Source organism: Pieris napi, chromosome 20 (genome assembly GCF_905475465.1).
Source record: "Pieris napi chromosome 20, ilPieNapi1.2, whole genome shotgun sequence".
Classification (NCBI taxonomy): domain Eukaryota; kingdom Metazoa; phylum Arthropoda; class Insecta; order Lepidoptera; family Pieridae; genus Pieris; species Pieris napi.
In genome coordinates, this window is record NC_062253.1 from 4455597 (window position 1) to 4478927 (window position 23331).

A 23331-nucleotide genomic window follows, 5' to 3' on the forward strand; every position below is an offset into this window, starting at 1 on the left:
GACCTTGGCATAGTTTGTCGGTCACTGCAACATATTTGCACTTCAGTAAACTTTATACCTAATTATTCTTAATTGCTTTTCTATTCTATTATATTGAATAACTATAATTTTACCGCTATTTTAAATTAAAAATGCCGAAGAGTGATAAGCTTTCGGAATCTACAGATCTAGCTGTAGATATACAACTCGTATTATTAGAACAAAAACGGAATACAATATTCATTTGTTTACAAGAGGTATTTGACCTATCTAAAGATGCGGATTGTGACCCTTTGATGAGGGAAAACTTTCTCGACGCGAGTAGTAATATTGAAACGTTACGCTCAGACTTTATTAAAATCTTAGATGATTATAATAATCGCTTGTTATCTTTAAATCCTAAGGCGACTTCAGAATTTAAAAGTTTAATTGCATTCGAGCGGCTTTACAGCCGCGTCAAGCGCTTAGTTTCACTGTACAGCTGTAGTGCTAATAAAACTGATAAGGATACGCCGCGGAGACTTAAGCCCTATTTGCCTCCTATCGAGTTGGTATCTTTTGACGGGGATATTAGGTCTTGGCCTTTATTCTATAATAACTTTAAGACTACCATACATGAAAATGAATCACTTACGGACGGTGAAAAGATATATTACCTATTAGGAAAACTAACAGGCAAAGCAAAATCGGCTTGCGCCGGGTTTACACCTTGCGCCGAAAATTATGAAATAATTTATAAAACACTTATTGATAAATTTGAAGACAAGCGTTATCTCGCAACCTCGTATTTAGATCAAATTTACGATATTAAGGCGATGTCTATCGCAAACGCAAATAACCTTGAGCAATTTTTAGAAACATTTTCTTCTTCAGTTGCCGCTCTTGAGCATTTAAAGCTAGATAACCTAGCCGATTTCATATTTATGTATATGGCTTTAAAAAAAATAGATACTGAAACAGTTCGTTTATTCGAACTGTATAAACGCAGTTCGGATATACCAACATGTAGCGAGTTTATAAGTTTTATTCGCGAACACCTAAAAATATTACAACGCACTTCAGGTAAATATGATGCTAAGAAAACTTTGGAACGTAAATATGATACGACAAGCAAAATTTCAAAACCAACGCATACATACCTAAATACGGCGACTGCACCTACGCAGCCGGTGTGTTCCCTATGTAATACGCGACACGAACATTTGTATACATGCTCAACTTTTCATAACATGACCGCTAACGATCGTTTTAAATTTGTTAAGGCGAATAATCTGTGCGTGAACTGCTTAGGGAAGCACCGATTAACTGCCTGTAACTCTTCTTCACGCTGCCGCCGGTGTAATAATTTACATCACACCATGTTACACTTTGATAACAATAACACCGCCGCAGCCACGGGCACCACGTCTGGTGACAGTACTTCACGCACTTTACCTGCTGCCACGCTGCGCAATGCCGCTTCCACTGTGCGCCTTGCCACTGCCAGCACTTCGGTTGACAGTAGTACCGCTAATAAAGGGCGAACTTCGGTGATACCCACGCAACCCCATGACGTCACATTGTGTTCCTTATCTAATTGTAATGCTTCCCGCACACCTACTACGGTGTTACTCGCTACCGCACGCGTTGTTGTTTTCGATACGCAAGGTAGGGAACATAATGTGCGCGCTTTATTGGACAGTGCCTCGCAAAGTAATTTCGCCAGTCGCAGCTTATGCCAGCGGTTGGGTTTAGAGACAAACCAGAAACCCTCATGTTCAGTGGTTAAAGGGATTGGAGGTACTACTAAGCCAATTCTAAGTTCGGTTTCGGTGAAATTCTTTTCCCGCTTTGATCTCAGTGTGTGTTTTAGCATGGACTCGCTCGTAGTCGACAAGGTCACGGAGCGCTTGCCCACTGTGTCTGTGGATATTTCGTCGTTGATCAATTTTAATAATTTACCTTTAGCTGACGATACCTACGCTGCCCCTGGAGATATTGATTTGTTGATTGGAGCATCAATCTTTCCTCACCTTCTCTTATCTCGTAAAGTTCAAGGTCAGTCTGATTGTCTCTCACCGCTCGCTTTAGAGACCGTGTTAGGTTATGTTATTGTCGGCTCTGCTCCTGCTCTAGTTGATAATCACGCGTCTGTCTCATATTGTTGTGCTACAGACCCGCTTGACGCTGCTGTACGTAAATTCTGGCAGATAGAAGAAGTAAGCGCCCCGCAACTATTGAGTCCAGATGATAAGGCGTGTGAAGATATCTATAGCAGCACGACTACCCGTGATACGGATGGTCGATACATGGTCGCGCTTCCATTTAAAGGGGATGTATTTTCATTAGGTGATTCGTTTAAGAAATCTAAAAATCGCTTTCTTTGTTTAGAACGTAAAATGCAGGCATCACCTAAATTAAAGGAGGCGTATGATAACGTGATTAGTGAATATTTAAATAAGGGTTATATTTCTCCCGCTCCTCTAGACACTGAAGAAACTCGGAATTTACCCTCATATACAATACCTCACCATGGTATAATAAGAGAAGATAAACTTACTTCTAAATTACGCATCGTCCTGGACGGTAGTTCAAAGTCCAGTTCCCAAATCTCGCTTAATGACATTTTATATAATGGGCAAAATCTGCAAGGAAACTTATTTCATATTATTGTTAATTTTCGCTTATTTCGTATCGCTCTCTCCGCTGACATTCGTCAAATGTTTCTTTGCATTGGAGTTCGGCCATGTGACCGAAGGTTCCAACGCATTCTGTATCGCTTTTCGCCGCAAGAACCCTTGAAGGTTTATGAATTTAACCGCGTTTGTTTCGGACTGAAGTCTAGCCCGTTTCACGCTCTTCGTACCATAAAGCAACTAGTTTTGGATGAAGGTGCTTCTTATCCGCGAGCACAGCAAACAGTCAAGACTGGTTTGTATATGGACGATTTTGTCTACAGCATTGACAACGAAGATGAGGCTATTTCCACCGCTGCGGAAGTAATCGCTTTGATGAAAGCCGGACAATTTGATCTTGTTAAATGGACAAGCAATTCACAAAGAGTCTTGGATTCTATTACGCCGTCGCATCGTCTCTCTGCTGTAAAGGAGTTTGATGACTCTGATTCGCATAAGGTACTAGGACTATGCTGGTCACCCGCAACAGATAATTTTAGTCTTAAAATCTGTACAACCGCTGAATCATGTACAAAGCGTACTATTCTGTCGTGTGTCGCTAGGATATGGGACGTCATGGGATTTGTTGCACCCGTGGTCTTATACGCAAAACTTCTCATAAAACAACTTTGGTTGTGTGAATGTGATTGGGATGATATACCACCCGACCACATCATTCAACAGTGGTCCCGTTTTAAGGAGGAACTTCCTCTTCTTGGAAAAATTAAAATTCCACGACATGTTGGCATCGCGTCCGGTGATGTTGTAACCGTTGTGGGCTTCGCGGACGCAAGTGAAAGGGCCTACGGAGGAGTTGTGTACTTTCATGTAAGAGACAGTCAAGGTCTTCGCAAAAACTCATTTAGTCTGATAAGCGCTAAATCTAAAGTGTCACCTCGTAAGGTGGTTTCGCTAGCACGTCTCGAGCTTTGTGCAATATTAGTCCTAAGCAACTTAATTGCTAATGTAATTAATGCTTGTAACAATCGCATTAATATAGATCGTGTTTTCGCATTCTCAGACTCGACTGTAGCTCTTTGTTGGGTGCATTCTTCGCCCCATCGTTGGGATACTTTCATTGCTAATAGAGTCTCTAAGATTCAGAATGAATTTCCACCGCAAACATTTTATCACATCGCTGGCCATGAAAACCCCGCTGATTGTTTATCTCGTGGCCTTAGTCCCGCACAAATCATTGATCATCCGCTTTGGTTCTGCGGTCCTCAATGGATTCTATCAGATCCAAGTTTTTGGCCTGTTACGGATTTTAATCCATCTACTGTGTCTCAGCCTCCAGAAGTAAAGAAGCATGTAACTCTTTTCACTGCTGAAGACTGAGAAAAGTTTTTTAATTACGCTTGCAAATCGTTTTTCATCTTGGTCAAAGCTTTTACGCATTGTCGTTTATATCTGTCGTTTTGTTAAATTATTGCCTCGGCGTAGTACTATAATCGCAGCGGATTTAGATTACGCTGAGAATTTAATACTGAGTGACCTTCAACGGTCCCACTTCTTCAACGAAATCGCTTGCTTACGTACAGGCAAGCGATGTACCCCTGCTTTTCAGCGCCTCAAGCCATTCCTTCAGAACAAACTTCTTAGAGTCGGAGGACGATTGAGTAACGCCGATATAAAATTTGATAGTAAGCACCCACTCATACTTCCTCGGAAAGGTCATATTTTGAATCTTATAGTGGATTACTATCACAAATTGAATTGCCATGCAGGTCCGGAGCTCTTGATGTCCATACTGCGTCAAAAATATTGGATTTTGTCCGCTCGAAATTTAATTCGAAGCCGGGTTCACAAATGTTTACCCTGTTTTCGACTCCGCGCTAAACCAAATTTTCCTGAAATGGCCGATCATCGCTCCTGCCGAGTTACACCAGTCGCTAAACCCTTCGTACATACTGGCACTGATTACGCGGGTCCCTTTAAAGTGAGTAGTTCGCGTGGACGCGGAATTCGATCGTTCAAGGCATACGTATGTCTTTTTGTGTGCTTAACCACCCGCGCTGTTCACATAGAAGTTGCAGGTGATTTGAGCACAGCTAGCTTCCTTGGAGCTTTTAAGCGTTTTCTATCACGCCGTGGTCCCGTGGCTCGCGTGTACTCAGATAACGGCACTAATTACGTAGGCGCAAAGCGCACGCTTTCGGAGTTACACGACTTCTTAGTTTCAAAACACTTTAACTCTGAGTTTGGTCACGTATTAGCTGAAACTCGCATTGATTGGTCATTAAATACTCCAGCTGCTAGTCATTTTGGTGGCAATTGGGAGACCAATATTAAGAGCCTTAAAACTCATTTATACCGGGTGATAGGTGATCAAATTCTAACTTTCGAGGAGTTCAGCACTGTACTTGCACAGATCGAGGCAGTGATGAACTCGCGACCACTGTGTCGCACGCTATCCAATGATCCATCGGAACCTCTCGCGTTAACACCCGCACACTTTTTAAACTTAACACCGCTAAAGTATCTACCAGCTAGAGAAATCGAAGAAGATAGATTACATTTGCTTTCGCGTCATGAGTTAGTTGACAAGCTGGTGCAGTCCTTCTGGAAGCGCTGGAAGTCTGATTACCTTCATACATTGCAAATGCGGAACAAGTGGAACACGCCAGCTAAGCCAATTTCTAACGGCGATGTTGTAATAGTTATTGTCGACAATGCACCGCCGCTCCACTGGCCGTTAGGAATAGTGGAGGAAGTTTTCCCTGGTTCAAACGGTGTTATACGTGTGGTCCGCGTTCGCACGGCGTCAGGTACCTATCTGCGTCCTGTAGTACGTCTCTGTCCCCTACCTAGCGAATAGTTACATTTGTATAGGTCATTGGTTAGGTTAGTTAGTTTACATTTGTATAAGTCGTTAGTTAAGTTAGTTACTTTAATAAACTTTTCTTTAGATCGCTTTTCATATCGCTATTCATTTACTTTCTAGTTTTTCTTGAAGGCAACCCTTCAAACCCGGGGGAATGGTTGCGCCGGATTGTTATTTTTATAATAATTTTTGATTTTAAATAATGATTGCTCAATACATATACCCATCCTAATACTTCCTAGACGCATGTCTCATCACCCACCTATTTTATGTCCCAATCCTATGACGGTACTAGTTCCGGAACGGGCTATAGGTGGCGCGCACGTCGATGAGTCTCTAATAAGAATTAATTAGTGACAATTTTGATGACCCGCGTTATGGTTGATTATTCGCCGCACGCTCGCAACGCTTCCTTTTTCTTTTTAAACATTTAATTTTTTATTATAAACTTTAACTATACTTAAATTCAATTAACTTTAACTTGATTAAGTATAATTTGTGAAAGTGATTGTTCATTGGTGTACAACAAAGGAAAGAAGCCACTAGAAGAAGCCACGAGGTTGAAGGTACTGTGCCGACATCCTTTCTTTCTTTTTCCCATTGTCCATTATTGAGCAATCATATTAGGTATCAATAAGAAAAAAATACAGTCCACTATATAACCACTTCAAATATTTAGCTTATAGGTATAAAGTTTTATAAAGTAACATCCCGCGCCTCCACATATTTATATGTCGTGTAATATTTATTTTATATGCTGATGCTGTTTGGTTTACACTTGTAATCAAACAAAAATAAATAATAATTTTTGGTATCATATATTATGTAGGATCATATTTACATCTCAATCTGGAGAGGTCTTCAGAAATTGAATCAATTTCTTAAACTCTTAAAATTTGAGAGCTTAAAGATTTGTCAAATTCTAATAATCAGCCAAAAAATTTCAGATATGTACTCCTGAAGTAAGAGCTATTTGTAAAACACTAATACTTATTTGTATCTCTTCTTACAGCTACTCATGGAACACATGTAGCAGCAATTGCCTCTGGGTACTTTCCTGAAGAACCTGATAGAAATGGAGTAGCACCTGGAGCACAAATTGTCTCACTTACAATAGGAGATAGTCGACTTGGTTCTATGGAGACTGGAACGGCCTTAGTTAGAGCTTGTATCAAAGTAATGGAGCTATGTAAGACGACTCAGATAGATGTCATTAATATGAGTTATGGAGAACACGCACATTGGTCTAATGCTGGGTATGTAAGATTTTCTTATTAAAAAAAAATAGTGTGAGTCAAACTTAAATTTATTAAATTGGCATTGAGTGTCTATGGGCGGCGGTATCACTTAACATCAGATGAGCCTCGTGGTCGTTTGTATCATGTTCTTTAAAAATAAAAGTACGTGCGTACAAAGTACACATGTCAGAAGTGAAACTTCTTTGTAAATTATTACAAAGATAAATGCCCCAATAGATGATCATGTACCAGTATATGATCACTACATGTATTTGTATATCTCTATTTACACTGTTTAAACAGAGCTAATGTTTAATTGTTTTGTTTATTATTATTATTAATGATAATATAAATAAATAAAAAATCGTTTACTGCACAAGACATTATGTGACAGAATTGCCTAGATGGCAATTCTGTCACAAGTTCTAATAATATGTAACTACCAAACGAATACATCAACCAATAGCGTGTATTTTTTCCCCTTACTCTCTCTCTCAATCTTTCTCACTATAGCTCTCTTCCACCTCTCGCTCCATGGCACTGTGCATGATGCGACGTTAGCTCTATCTCACTCTCTCTCTCGATCTTTCTCACGTGCTGCTCCCTACTCTCGCTCCATGCCACGTTCGCCATTTCTTACTCTCTCTCAATCGGTCTCAATCGCTCTCTCCCTTTCGACAAAAACGCTACAACGTCTCCGTGACGCTAATATTATTATTATTATTGTGTTTCATCCATTAAAATTTAACCCCCATGAGTCTAGATCAGACATTTTTCTTTTTCCTTGGTTATATTTATTTTCATTTGACCCTTGACTAAAATACTTTACAGTTAAGATGTAACACCACACCAGAGCTATTATAATTTCTATAAATATTTACCCTGCAAAATATTTCTGTACAGGTAAAGAGTTGTTTAAACATTCATAATTTTTTTGTGGTTACAGCCGTATTGGTGATATTATAAGCTCAGTTGTTAATCGTTATGGTGTATCATGGGTGGTGTCCGGTGGTAATCATGGACCTGCGCTGGCGACAGTGGGTGCTCCACCAGACATTGCTCACCCTGTTCTAATTGGTGAGTATTCTAAAATATTTGAAGATGATAAATATGAATATTTGAAGAAGATTTTCTGTGGTTTTCTTTTAAATTTTGCTGCATTTTCATTGACTAATTTGAGATAAATCTATTTTGTGTTGTCAATAGAATATTTGCAGAGACATAAGAGGTTATTAGAAGTTATGTAAATTTCTATAGGTCTTAATAACTAGGTCTGGAACGAGGCTGCTTAAGGGAGCGTTCAAGTATTACGTCACGCAATTTTTGACTTACCCCCCCCATGTAACGCGCCGTAACGTTTTTCTGTACCCAAGTATAGTTAAACGTTTCGTGACCACCTAGTGACTCTTTATACCTAAAGTTACCATTATGTGGAAAGTCGAAAATAATATTAACAATTTAATCCCCCCCCCCCCCCCAAATTCGTTACGTTATACTTGAACGCTACCTAAGGGGTATTAATAATTTAAAGGTGTGGGCGCGTACGTCTCACCGGAAATGATGAGCGCTGCGTACTCTATGCGTGCACGGGTCCCACACGGCGCCTTCAGTTGGAGTTCCCGCGGTCCCTGCCCAGATGGCGCTGCCGGACTGGCGATTTGCGCTCCAGGGGGTGCTGTCGCTTCAGTTGCGAGGTGATTAACGTTTAAAGAACATGATTACATCATCAAATTGGATATTCATTGAAAAGCGGCATATTCAAAAATTCTGAGTTACACATATTTATTATTGAAATATTTATTACTTGAGTTCTCTTTAATAAGAAATAAATATATATGTCGGAGAAATATTGTCACTCCATTGATATTTACATCGTAATTAGCGGTTTTAGTGGGGATTATATATCTACATATAATCCCCACTAAAACCGCTAATACAAAACATATATCGTACAGTATTTAATTTACTGAATGAGTACTGCCCACTCCATTAGCTCTGTTCTGATCGTATCAAGTTCCTACTTTATTTGTTAAAAAAGTATGAAACAATTAAATAATAACAAAACAAATCTAATCAAAATAAAATCGACTGTCAATTGACTCAATCAGAAATTTCTTGATAATCCGAGCATTTTCTGACAGATACTTAAATTTTGTCGGAGATTGAAAAAAAAGGTTGCGTGTACTTATGTACGCGCGTGAGAAGTTATACTTCTTTGGCATTATTAAAAATAGTTTTTGTTTGCATGCAAATAATTAATTACAATTAAATAATCAAAGACTGGAAAAGGAGTCATTATAGTCAATAAAGTCAATAAAGTCAGCTTACATTTGAAAAATTAAATAAATAAATATTATTATTCTCTTACATTAAGTGTAACAAAAAAATTCTATTATTATTCGAATGTTGTTTTTAAATTATGTCCAATGCCGTAGCATCTTCCGTGGGCAACTTCATACTGATAATTTTGTGTCACGGTGCGCGCGCATCGTAAAATTTCACTCTCATCAATTTTTCATAACGCGCCTAAAGAAGTATAACTTCAAAAAATAATTGTAGTATTTTTAATTTATCTAAATTTTCACGAGTTTAAAGCTTAATGTTAAACAAATTCCATAATATCTACAGGTTTACTCTTCGCAACTCGCAACTAATGAATGGAACCTCAATGGCCGCACCTCACGTCGCTGGAGCTGTCGGTAAAATATATTGATTTTTCCAAATATAGCCATTTCAGGATAAAATTAAAATTTATCATATTCTGTAGATAAAGAGTTTAACTTGATACTTGATGTTTAGGTTTAAAAAAATCATATTATAAATAATTATATACAATTTAAAATATTTTCCCAAAAAAATTGGAACTATTGGAAATTGGCTTGGATTACCATTATAAAAATACAAAATGTAATCAATTTCAGCTGTATTAATGTCCGGACTGAAGGCTAAAGGGTTACCGTACTCGCCATACTCTGTGAAGCGTGCTCTTGAAAATTCAGCTACATATCTGAACCACGTGGAACCTTGGGCTCAGGGCTGTGGATTGCTCAATGTTGAAAAGGTATACAACATTATATGATTAAGATTAGTACACTAATATTTTTTTGCTTTTTTAGCATTTGTTACCGAATTTTATGTCTGACTTAATAAAACACTGAAATTTTTTGTTTCCGTTCTATATGCGCTAATTCCGGATCGAAGGACCATGTACAGAATGGCTTTCTTCTCGTGATTTTAAAACCATATTTGATAACTTCATTAAATTGTAGATAACTTAACTACTTAATAAGTGCTGATGCTAATTCACTAAGGGTAAAAAAATCGGAACTTATGTATTGGATTTTGACATACAAGTCAAGCTGTTTCGACTGTAAAAACTGACATTGACATTACTTAAACTTTGATAAAGTCGCATCGCGGATATTAACAATCAAATTAAACAATTCTCGTACTGCTACTAATAAGAGTAATTTAACAAAATTATACTGATTTCAAATATACGACGACATTCTTTAGGTACTACGTGATGTGTATATTAGACCTTATTTAAAAGAACATCTCAACTTTTAAATTCCGAAAAATTTGATAAACATACTTACGATATTTAGCCCAACGCCTAAATATATCATCATAATGTCAAAAACATGTGGTAGTAATTTTTTAAGTCGGTTAAAAATAATTACAATTGTTATTTCAGGCGTTCGAGATCCTATCTCAATATCACGAACAGCCGGAGCGTGACGTCACATTCAACATATCATGCGGTGCCAATACCAAGGGAATTTTCCTAAGGCCGCGTCCCGATGAACCGCCGAGAGATGTCGCTATCACAATAGAACCACATTTCTTACATAGGGATTCTGAGACCAGTAAGTATTTGGGTTCCTACTACCCTAACCCCTAAGTTTTTAACTTAGGGGTTAGGGTAGTAGGACTCCTTTTTCCGCAATTAGACTCCAATTGGTCCGTTGTGCGTAAAAGTCCTGGCTAATTTAGCCAGCCTAGCTCCTTCCAGAAGCACAGAAGTCTCCAGGGCACTTCACAGGCTTCCCGGAGCGACCTCACCGTTCCGAGGTTTTTTTACGTTGATTAGCCACAGCCTCGCATTCCAGGACTACGTAACTTAAAAACTTATTTGAAGTACCAACAATTGTTAATATGGCCTGTACCACAAAGAACCGTTCGGTGGCCGTCGATACACAATCTCATACTAGAATAATAAGTCCTGAGTACATACCTCGTTACAATGTCTCACCAAAAGGACAATAATATTGTCAGCCGTAAGGATTTGGAGAAATTTTATATGAATAAATAATAGTTTAAAAAAACTAGAACACGCTTTTAAAGCACATTGTTTTGGTTTTGGCACATTGGTTGCTCGATAGAATGGCACAGAGCGCCCCACGCTTTTTCACAATAATACCAGTATTTTTTGTTCATTACCATTTTCAGCCTAAATTAGGAATTATTGTTCACTTTTTAGTTTGATGTGCTTTAAAAGCGTGTGTTCTAGTTTTTTTAAACTATTATTTATTTATTAGCTAAATTTTTTTTTTCGGATTATTGCATTGTCATCGATCTTTGACAGGTACGCAAAGTTTGAATTAAATCTGTCCGTTAAAAGTGGGTCAAAATCGAGTCCGTAGGAGTCGGATACATACATACATACAGGTGAAGCTAATATAAAGCGTGTAAAGAGAAATGCTCGGTCCCTTGAAATTCGTTATAAATAACACTATATACATGCGTCTTCTCAAATGACTTCATTACGAATACTGTTTGGGTCGCTCTAAAGCATTGTTCTCTTTGTGCGATTCTTAAGCCGCGTATCGACTATGCGTGCACCTGGTGTATGGTGCACAGAAAAAATAGGGTACATAACACTCAGAGTCACACTCTTTAGTCTCTTGTAGAGGTAACGGGTGAATTTATTTTGTTCCCCCTCTAATAATCCGTGACTTCTGACTAAAGCGATACACAAAAGCGTATATAGGTGTATAATTTCAGAGGAAGCAGTGATTCGCAGGCAGATTCAGTTTGGTGTGCGATTGGCGTTATCATGTTGCGCCGAATGGATCTCTGCGCCTACGCATTTAGATCTCATGAATGCGCCAAGACTTCTGTCCGTGCGCGTGAATACATCGCATTTACAGCCAGGACCGCATTTCGCAAGGTAAGATAAGATTTTTTATTATTTTTATTGGTCTTCTATGTATGTTGCACTATTTATTATTATTATTTAAATAATCTCATTCGGTAATATTCTAATTATGAAATGAAATATAAACTTTTATTGGCATATTTTATTAAGAAAATTAAAAAAATAAATTAAAGCATTATTCTCCTAACAAAACAATGCTTTAAAACAATTTTTTATTATTAAAGTACAATGTGTCCCGACCAAGGAGGTTTCAATTCAATTTAAATAAACATTATCTGTGGTGAGCGCGCAAAGCGCTGGTTTCGAGCCAATAGACCAATAACAGACTTTTGTTTCTTTCATATTGTATTTTATTTAATGTAGCTACCGATAGCCACGAGATTAAATAAAGTAGTGTATGCAACTGCATATCATTATGTATTAAAACACTTGTGTAATCTTATTTTGAAAAAAAAAACTAATGTTTTAATACCCTCTATTATATGACAGTTGCATACACTACTATTATGCACTTCTTGTACTTTACCCTCTGTAGGTGTTTCGTTTTTATGGTTACATATTAGGGTTGCCTTGAAGAAATCACTTGTTAGCGATAATGCCGCCCGTTGCCTTATAACTTATGTAACCTGTTTTTTTTTAATACGTATGTTTTTGTTTAAGGTAATTAAATAAATATGTTGACTTTTTATATTAATTCTACTAATCTTTGAAGAATTTTTTGACAGTAACGACAGTGGCGCTGCAATCGTTTAGGTCTTGGCCTCAGATTTTTAAGTATCTGTTTCATGATCCTTTCATTTTCTAATAGGCAAGTTTGATTAGACTTTTGCACTTGAGACACGTCGTCGACTTTTTAGGTTCAAGACCTGCCGTTTTCAGTTTCCTTCACCGTTCGAGCGCGTGTTAAAGCGCACATAGACAGAAAGTCCATTGGTGCACAGCCGGCGATAACACCACGACCTAAGTAGGCCGACACTGCTCTTTATTTGAAGTTAAATTAATTTTCGGATATTAATATGTTTTGGGTGTTGTATTAAAAATATTTTAACAAATAAAATTTCAGTATAAACGCATACGACGTCGCCTGTCTAGAAAAGGGCCCGGTGTTTCGTATCCCCGTGACAGTTCTGCAACCGCAGCCGTTGCCCCAGTGCGCTGCAGCTCCGCAATTAACGCACAGTAATGTGGTGTTCAAGCCCGCGACTATACGCCGACATCTTGTTATACGTAAGTATACTTAAGATGTTATAGTCTATTTGAATACTGATTTAACTGGAATGTATCACGTTATATATTTTATAAGGTCGGTAATTGCTGAAGAGCACTTGGAGTTATAAATAATATATAATAAAAAATACTAGAGAAATAAAAATATTATATAACAACACGATTTTCACGGAAATTATAATGATGGGTATCCATAATTAGTTTTGCGTACCTTTGCATCTGTTTCAAATATGTTGTTATAAAATTAAAGTATAAATAATTTATTAAATTCCTGTTCCTAGTTTTTGAATTGTTCTAATATACTATTTTAAGACAATACTCCTACAACGCGATTTCGAATAATCGAATCGAAATATATAATCAGACCACTAGTACCAACTTTTATTAGAGAACTAGAGAGTAGAGTTTTTAAATTTTCAATTACATATGTGTTGTCATTTGTTAAAATTTGGGTTATGTTTTCATGTTTTAGTAAAAGAAGTTTATTTTTTGTAATGTTTAAAAATAAATGTTTTGTGTTTTTTTTAGTGAGCCTTGTTTTGGTTTATTGAATAGCTATTAAACAGTAAAAAAGCTAAAATTACTCAACTTTTATTCCAGCGCCCTTAGAAGCGACGTGGGGAGTGCTAAAAATGTCTCTAGCGGGTAATAACGGCGAAGTCAGCGGTCGTTTCCTCGTACATTGTATGCAATTGGCGCCACAACGCAGTTGTCGAACGCACGAAACGCACAAAATGCTGGCCATCACTAGTGAAGCACCTACCTTATTGCCATTTCAACTTATTGTAAGTTTGTACGAATATATCGAACTATTTATCTATGTAAGTGGGAACTGTAGACACCGCAAGCATGCCGCTGAAGCATGCTTCGTGCGTAGCTATCGTACTTGGGTTTTCTATGTGTGTTACATTGAATGGGCAAGGACAATAATGTATCAGATTTATGAATTTTACTTTTAGTATTTGTGTAAATCTTACATTATGATTACTTTCATTCAATTTTTTTTACACGTTTTATATTAGCTTCACCTGTATGTATGTAACCGAAACCTTCGGACTCGAATTTGACCCACTTTAAACGGACAGATTTAATTCAAACTATGTACACTTATGGTAGGGGAGCCCACGATGCTAAATGGGGATTTACTCGAGCGTCGTAGAGACCTATTGGGATGCAAAGCTTAGATAAAAAGAAGAAAAAAATGTTATATGATAAATTCCGTTTCATCGGTGGGGGAAGCGGCTATAGATAGTTAAATATGTAAAAAAAAACTGTTGCATGGACATCCTCGAGCGCGTCAGATATTGATAGCATCTATGCCCTACGTATTTTTAATAATGTACGTATGTTAATCTGATCGTTTGCATGATGCGGGTGGTTGTATTTAAGGGTTGAAAATGAAAAAAAAAAAAAAATTATCGAGCGCGTCAGATTTTCTAAGGGAGTGTTAAGTGCACCAAAAAAAAGCTCTCATTCACTAATCTGACGATTTCGATGGGACGCAAACCCACAGCCATTTTCTTAATTTGCAAAAAAAAATCGCAATTTTGAAATACTCAAGCGCGTCAGATTAAGATATATGTGGTTCATCTTTATGTTCTAAACGTACTGTCTCATAATCTGACGATTATCTAGAGGGATTCGCCTGATCTGACAAAAAAAATTTAGAAAAACGGTTCACCTAAAGGGCCATCCCTGCAACTTCCCGCTAATTCCATTCCTGGGCGCTTAAAATTGATATTTTGAGCTCGCTGAGTTCAAAGAAATAACATTTCGATGCATTTGAGCTCTCCCAGCTCGAAAGTCTGATAGAAGTTTCATAGAACACTATTTTTGGAATTTTCAAACCGCAATAACTTTTAAATGGATCAAGCAATTTTCACGCGGTTGGCGGCATTCTACGCAGTTTTATCATCCTCATAAGTAATTTTGAAATTTTAATTGATCGAACCACAAATTTCGGAGTAATTCCGAAAAAACATGGTGGCGATCAACGTGGTTTTTCAAGCTCAAAGGCGGATTATTATTTTTGAAGTTGATCGATAAAGAAACCACTTTAAAAAAAAAATTCTTATTTTTTTAAGATTTTTCAAAATTTCTCAAAATCTATCGGTCCGAATCGGTTCAAATTCACAGGAAATGTAATTTTGAGGGAAATATTTAGAACGCCGTTTAGTAGATTCCGATCGGTTTAAGGAAATGTAGGCATCACGCAGCTGCACGCATTTAACTTTATCGACGAATTTTTGTTATTCGGCTTGTGGAAATCGTCAGATTTTATATTTTTCATTATTCTTGAATTATTTCCTTCAAAATAAAAAAGAAATTAGCTACGCTCGAGAATGTCGAGATGACGTTTTTTTTTTACAACTTTGTTGCCCTCCCCTTTTTTTCCGTCACTCTCAAATTGTCAGATTAGTGGAATATACACTTTTTAGGATGTAATTAACTCACCCTACCTTAATCTGACGCGCTCGGGAATTTCTGATGGTCAATTTTTTTTTACTAATCTGATCCTGTCTCCTTCACGCGCGGCCTTATATATGGGCCTCATATTTTGTGGAGGTACTTAACCGGGTACAAGGTATCCCCCTATATATTAATCTGCCGCGCTTTAGTAAATCCCGAAATCCCCTCTTGGGCTCCCCTACCATTATAAAGAATCAGCGACAATATAATCATTTCATAGGTTTATCTCGAAAAAACAATGAATTTTTTTTAAAGTCCACAAAGCAATACGATTAAATTGAGACAACACGTATTGCTGCTAGGACTAAAAAGTGGAAAAAAAATATAGTTTATAATATGGCGCGCTTTGTGCCATATTTTTCGTCTATCGAGCAACCCACGCTTTTTCACAATAAAACCAGTATTTGTTCATTACCATTTTCAGCCTAAATTAGGAATTTTTAATTGTTCAAAATAACAACGTTACGTACGTAAAATATAGGTTCAGTGCGATTCGATAAAATAGGAAATCATTATAGCTTTTGCATATTTATCTGAAATTAACTAATAGTAAAAGTCAACCAAAGGATTTGCATTATTTATTTTACGTATTAGTAATACTTTTTTAACATAGTTAACAATTATTTAAACATTATAAATAAATAACATTAACGTTTGAATTACAAAATTTATCAATTTATGAAATAGCATTAATCATATCATTGAATTGTCAACATGTAGTGACATTCCAATCAGCTATCAAGGTGGTAGCGCAACTGATTTTATTATATTCAATTTATTTAAGTTTGCAGCGAGAACATATGTACTCGCAATACATAAGCACTGTTTGTATAAATACAGGGTGGCGTAACTCTAGAAGTAGTAATAGCGAAGTATTGGGCGAACCTGGGCGACTTATGTATGGACTATACCTTGGAGTTTCACGGACTTAAACCAGACTTTGGACCCCAGTTAACATTAAGTGCGCACGCGCTAGGAAATGTAGCGCTCGCTGCGTTACGTGCACAAGACGTCCAACCCGCCGCCCAGCTTAAACACTCGGAGCCCCTATACAGGTGAATAAAAAAAAATTGTGCGTGTACTAGGTGTACACACGTAAGAAGTGAAACTTCTTTATGACCTTATTTTTCGAAAAATGATCTACTATTTGCAACTTTTCAGAAATTGGTTAAATATTATCATAGACATGAATTCAAATAATGCAATTATTACATTTTACCTTATTACTACTAAGATTATTACAGAATTTCATTTATTGCATTTAGTTAAAGTAATCCGACTCAAGGTTTTCTCGCGAGATTTGCCGCCGATATTTTATTGAAAGTTTTGTAATGGAATGGCCATTTCAAAACTTTCAATAAAATATCGGATTCAACCTGCGATCGATCAAGCTATTTGTAGTTGGTATTAAAAAAAAGCAACATGGCGCGTAACCTAAAAACGTGACGATTTTTTTATATAAATTTCTCACATACGTCGATAAAGAAGTTTCACTTCAATACCAGATTGATACGCACTCAATTATAGCATTTTTTATGAAAGGATGGTTTTGAATTTGACCCATGTATTGTCTTTGGATCTAATTTTTAATTATAAACAGTTCCAAATCCTTAAATAATTACTGTCTAGTGAACTAGTTTATTGTAATTAATATATTGTATCTTTTTAGTAAAAATTTAAGAGATAGAAAAAGTCCCTGTACACAATGGCAGTAGATTACTATTATAAAAAAATTGTTTTTGGATCTAAATTTTAATTATAAACAGATCTAAATCCAAAATAAAAGACTATATATACACTTCCTATTTCCGGGCAGTGTACAGTAGTTTCACAAGAAGTGCATACAATAGTAGATGGCTATATTTTATTTATTTTTACTTTTTTCTATAAGATAATAATGTTACTCTTAATAACATTGACTCATTAAGCATTTTCGTAAAGGTTTTAAAAGAACTTTCCATGTGCATTAGAAAAGTTACTTTTCACACATATTTTATATACTGACACCCATATATATGCGCACCTTGTACTAATTCCAGGCCAACAGATTCCAAAATAAGTCCGCTGACTAGCAGAGATGTGATTCCACCATCGAGGCAGATCTATCAGATGATTAACACATACACCTTCCACATCGCAAAAGCCACTGAGGTATATTCAGGTTGAAAATTCATTTTGCTTTTCTGTATTTAATAACCATCGAATTGATAGAAATTATTATTTGAAGTATTTAAAAAAAAGTAATTAAAAGTATTTTAAGTAATTAAAAATTACATTAAAATAAAATCTGAAACACTGGTCTCATGCCCGGTTTTTACATTCATAATATGTATAAAACAATACCATAATACGAGGCGTAACTGCAACGATTGGTGGATTATTGGGATTCGAATTAAATATCTACCATTCGTAGGTATAACTATAGGTTAGATAAATATTAAATTATGGTGTTCCCTGACTAACTTTACTGCCCAGCTGCCCACTAAAGTATTTCCAAACCAACTCTTAAGTCGAAGAAAAGAGCGTACTAATTCTTAAAAGACCGGCAACGCACTCGCCAGCCCTCTGGCATTGAGAGTGTCTATGGCTGTCACTTAACATTAGATGAGCTTCTTGCCCGTTTGCAAAAGTTCTATAATAATTTTTTTAATGTTATGGTTCTTCAGTCACATCGTTGCAACCATCTTTGCCGTTCAGTTAAGCATTTAACTAATGATTTAAAGATCAGTGCCAATCGATATTTAAATTGTCGTAAAACACCGTTAAGTTCGTTAAGGTCAATAGTTCGCAACGCAAGTCAACGCGCGATCAAATTTATAGAGGTCAAATGACAAGCGTCAACGGACGTTACATAACTGTCCAAGCGCGTGTCAACGCACGTTCGTCTGTGTCTAGAGACTTTCTCTGGGCGCCGCGTCAACGCTCGCTGATGCGCGTTAACGCTCGCTGATGCGCGTTAACCCACGCTGATGCGCGTTAACGCACGCTGATGCGCGTTAACCCACGCTGATGCGCGTTAACCCACGCTGATGCGCGTTAACGCACGCTGATGCGCGTTAACTCACGCTGATGCGCGTTAACCCACGCTGATGCGCGTTAACCCACGCTGAAGCGCGTTAACGCACGCTGATACGCTTTAACGCACGCTCCTGTGAATGTGTATGTAAATACCACGATGTCTAGTCGCGCTATTTGAAAACGCGCGTCAAAATTCTGCTATCTGAACATGGCCTGAAAATGTAAATATATTTCAGGTAGCGCCAATCGTATCTCTACTATGCGATATGCTCTACGAGTCAGAGTTCGAGTCTCAAATGTGGATGCTCTACAATTCTTCAAAGCAGTTGATGGCTGTCGGCGATGCGTATCCATCCAAGGTATATTAACATTTTTATGTACTGCTGTTTACCAGTGACTGAAACTTATAATTAATGTGTTTTGTGATTATACACTTTATTTTATTTAGTTCTGTTAACAAGCTTTATAGTAAATACCATAAATATTCTTTAATAACATCTTTTTTTTTAAATTATTTTTGTTTTTTTCAACACGCCTGAGCGCATGATAGAGTGTGTGGGTGTGTGTGTGAATGAGTGAATGTATGATCGAGTGTGTGGGTGTGAGTTAGTGTGTGAGTGAATTAGTGAATGAAATGAGTATGGTGTGTTTATAAGCCAGTCCTCTAATCGTATTTTAAATTGTATCCTTGTTTCAGTATTCAGTGAAGCTAGAAAAAGGTGAATACACAGTTCGACTAAGCGTACGTCACGAGAACAAATCTCTGTTGGAACGTCTACAGGATGTTCCACTCGTTGTTCAGCAGAGACTAGCGCAGCCCATCACCCTTGACGCCTATTGCTCCCAGTCTAATGTATGTATATGAGATATATATTGCATTTAGTTTTCAAGTAGACTGGCTATAGAAAGCTGTTCCAATTCCACAGTTTTAATTTTTATATTATTTTTGGTTTAAAACAAAATTAAAATATAAATAATTCCAAAAAAAAAATTACCTACGAAAGCGCACAGCTTATTATTAATAAACTACCCACAAATATAAAAAAATATAACTTCTATCAATTCATTCAAATCGAAGCTAAGTGAATATGTTAGACAAAATTACCTTTAAATTCATTTCTTATAATTACTTTTAATTCATATTTCTTTGTTTACTTTTATTTAGTTTATTGCATGTACGGCTATCTTTAATTGTGATTATTTTAAGAACGACTACAATGTTTTGTTAATCTAAAGTATTATACTCTTACATAGTGACATTTTTTGTCTTTTTGAGAAATAAAGTCTTTAAACCTAAATCATTATATTTCCAGGCCCTAACGGGTGGTAAAAAGTTCACGACGGCTTCATTATCCAGTGGTAACTTGTTGCCACTCTACTTCACTCCTGTTCCTGCCGATAAGTAAGTTTTTTTTTTAAGAAAAAAAAATTGTCGCAAACTCGTAAGTCTTGGTCTCAGATTTCTGTATGTACCATGTAAGTCTTCCTTGCTCACATAGAAAAGTGGATTAGTATACATAATATATATAACCGTGACTCAAACCCACCACTTTAGGGTTGCAAAAGACATGCATATTGCATAAGTCACTTAGGCCAAAACTTATCCCATATTTGTGTGGAGAGGTTAGCTTTAACTGTCATCGTAAAATTGTAAATACCGTTAGATTATAATCTATCTCGCGAGATTGTGAACCTCAACGCACTGCTTACAATTTAACGTATTATTATTCGGTAGATTGTTATCTATCTAATATATCTTACATTGAAAATATGGTTTATATTAAACATTCTATATGAATACAAAACAGATAATTGATAGGTCACCTAGTAAAAAGAGTAGAATGATCCTAATATAATTAATAATCTCAAATTTATATTATATATTTGTTATTATTCAATTCCATTTAGACCTAATGTTTGTCAATATTAAATTCCAGAATAAGTCGTTCTAACCTAACCGTCGGTCAAACTTTAACGGGCACAGTTACGTTCGCTAAGGACGAACTCGGTCGTCGCGTTGACGTATACCAAGTGCAGTACGTGCTCTGTGAGGCGCCTCGTCGTAGGGACAACCGCGATAAGGAAAAGGACAAGACAAAGACACACGAGGACTACTTGGATGCTGTTAAAGAACTGTCTACTACTTGGCTGCCTAAACTTGGTAAGTTATACAGAAAAACATATCTAATCTAATATATAAAATTCTCGTGTCGCGGTGTTTGTGGTTAAACTCCTCCGAAACGGCTTGACCGATTCTCATGAAATTTTGTGTGCATATTGGGTATAACTGAGAATCGGACAACATCTATTTTTAATCCCCCTAAATGTTAAGGGTAGTTAGTCCACCCCTAATTTTTTATTTTTAGGTATTTTATTTTTTTTATGATACAGCATTAAAAAATACATAGAACCTCTAATTTTCACCCCACTACGATCAACCCCTATTTTTTATTATAAATGATATACATGGCAAAACGACGTTTGCCCGGTCAGCTAGTAATATAAATGATTTGTGAATATTCAATGGAGTTTATGAGGAATACTGACTTGTAAAAGGTGAACTAAAGTGTTATTGTATCATGACCGTTACAAAACTAACCTCCTTATTCTTAACTATACTTGAACATTTTAAAAATTACACAATCTGATAACCTCCTTTTTTGCGGTCAGTTAAAACTAAATCAGTGTTTTTTTCTTTTTTGAGGGAAATATAGCTCGCGTGGATCCTATTTTACGCTATTTTAACTACGATCTTCTCCCATTCTTTCAAGATGACCCAAAACGGAATCTTTAGGCTTTAGCTTTACGTGAAATTACGTCGAACCGTTTCGGACGTGTACGACACAGTTTCTTTGCAATGTTTTTTTACTGTACGAGAAAGTATTGATCATATAAGTAAGCGGAAATAGTTTATAATTGTTTCCAAATTTGTATACAATAAAAATATAAGTATATATGATGAATGAATCTCCAATGTGTTGCTGAAATAATTATAGATTTATTTTAACTGTAGTTCTTAAACAAATGATCTTGAACTAATAATTAACCCAAAACTCAGGGGACATGAAGACAAGTAATTAATCAATTACCTGAAATAATTATAGAAGTTTATTTGTTATTTCTTAAAAATCCATCAAAACAATTATTTTATTCAAATTCCCAGTTTTCATCCAAAAATATTCTAACAAAAAATGCTTCTTGTACACAATATAGACTAACAAACTCAATATTTCAATTAAATAAAACGTCAGTTTTGACGCATGACAGTTAATTAACAATTTTTTTTTCTTTCCATATATGTAGAATATTTTAAATTTTTAGAAGGCGACAAACTGGATCAAGTGTATGAGGAGTTGGTGGAAAAGTTCCCCGGATATCTCGGCGCACACGTCGCTTACCTTCAGGCTATAGATCCGCCCACAGATTGCAATAAGTAAGCAATTATATTTAGATTAACTTAATCTTATTTTATTCATTAATTTGTAATAATATTAAAGTTAAGGATATTTTTGAAGTTATACTTCTTTAGGCGCGTTATGAAAAATTTATGAGAGTGAAATTTTACGATGCGCGCGCACCGTGACACAAAATTAGCAGAATGAAGTTGCTCACGGATGATGCTACGGCATTGGACATAATTTAGAAACAATATTCGAATAATAATAGAATTTATTATGTAACACTTTAATGTAAGAGAATAATAATAAATATTTATTTATTTAATTTTTCATATGTAAATTGAAAATTATTGACTATAATGACTCCTTTTCCAGTCTTTGATTATTTAATTGTAATTCATTATTTGCATGCAATCAAAAACTATTTTTAATAATGCCAAAGAAGTATAACTTCTTACGCGCGTACATAAGTACACGCACCCTTTTTTTTATCTTCTTTCCCCATTTTCATTTAAATGCATTCCAAAATTTCATAGCAATAGTATTATCTAATACTTTATTAAATGTAGGTTAGGTATAAATTTTGGAGTTATAATTTTAAATAAATTGAGTAATTTTTGATATTGTCCTTTTTACCGTCTATATATTATGTTTTAATCGCTTTGTTTTGTTCCATTCTTTATGTTTAAGTAATTCTTATGTACACAAATGTATATCTTATGTACACTTTGCATTTTGCACTTCTTGTGCTCACCTTATTTATTTTTTTTCCCTCACAATGGGTTGCTTAGAAGAGATCGTTCGAAAGCGATAAGGCCGCCTATAGGCAATATATATATATATAAATAATTTAATTTTGTGTGTAAATATTTTAATAAACTTTTCTAATAATCAGGTTGCCAAGTTTGGGAGTGCCAGAAGTGACGACCGCGTGGTGTGAGCAATTGGTCAATGTGGCGGATAAAGTGGTTCGTGGGGTCGACCAGGATGAGTTATTGGCCTATTTGGGAATACGGAACGATTCAAGACCGGAAGCTGCTAAAATTAAGCAGTAAGTATCACTTTAATATTTTTACATAAGCGATTTAGATCATGAGCATAGGGGAACGAGATATACGGCTTAAGAAGCTATAATGGACTGGGTTATCAAAATGGAGGAAGTAAGAGTATCTGAAGGCTTTTAGATGAGGGCCAGCTAAAGCTAAAGCGACGCACCGAAGTTAAAAGTACTGGATGGTGTTGAGTAGTATCTCCAAGCCAAGGGAATCATGAACTAAAAGCAAATAAATAATAGTTTAAAAAAGTAGTTTTTTTTAGTTTGATGTGCTTTAAAAGCGTGTTTTTTAGTTTTTTTAAACTATTA

At 36.2% G+C, this 23331-nt stretch overlaps 1 protein-coding gene across 1 annotated transcript in view; it reads left to right on the forward strand.

Annotated features, from left to right (window-relative positions):
• Window positions 1-23331, forward strand: part of LOC125059934 (tripeptidyl-peptidase 2) — a 30934-nt gene that overhangs the window by 4949 nt on the left and 2654 nt on the right. Inside the window, exons 7-23 of the mRNA XM_047664637.1 lie at window positions 6470-6713; window positions 7642-7772; window positions 8227-8389; window positions 9324-9394; window positions 9617-9756; window positions 10393-10564; window positions 11703-11868; window positions 12920-13083; window positions 13684-13868; window positions 16393-16607; window positions 17592-17703; window positions 18807-18929; window positions 19268-19423; window positions 19884-19972; window positions 20508-20731; window positions 21892-22003; window positions 22864-23019. Of these exons, the coding sequence (XP_047520593.1) occupies window positions 6470-6713; window positions 7642-7772; window positions 8227-8389; window positions 9324-9394; window positions 9617-9756; window positions 10393-10564; window positions 11703-11868; window positions 12920-13083; window positions 13684-13868; window positions 16393-16607; window positions 17592-17703; window positions 18807-18929; window positions 19268-19423; window positions 19884-19972; window positions 20508-20731; window positions 21892-22003; window positions 22864-23019 (2623 nt within the window). The remainder of the gene's footprint in view (window positions 1-6469; window positions 6714-7641; window positions 7773-8226; window positions 8390-9323; window positions 9395-9616; window positions 9757-10392; window positions 10565-11702; window positions 11869-12919; window positions 13084-13683; window positions 13869-16392; window positions 16608-17591; window positions 17704-18806; window positions 18930-19267; window positions 19424-19883; window positions 19973-20507; window positions 20732-21891; window positions 22004-22863; window positions 23020-23331) is intronic.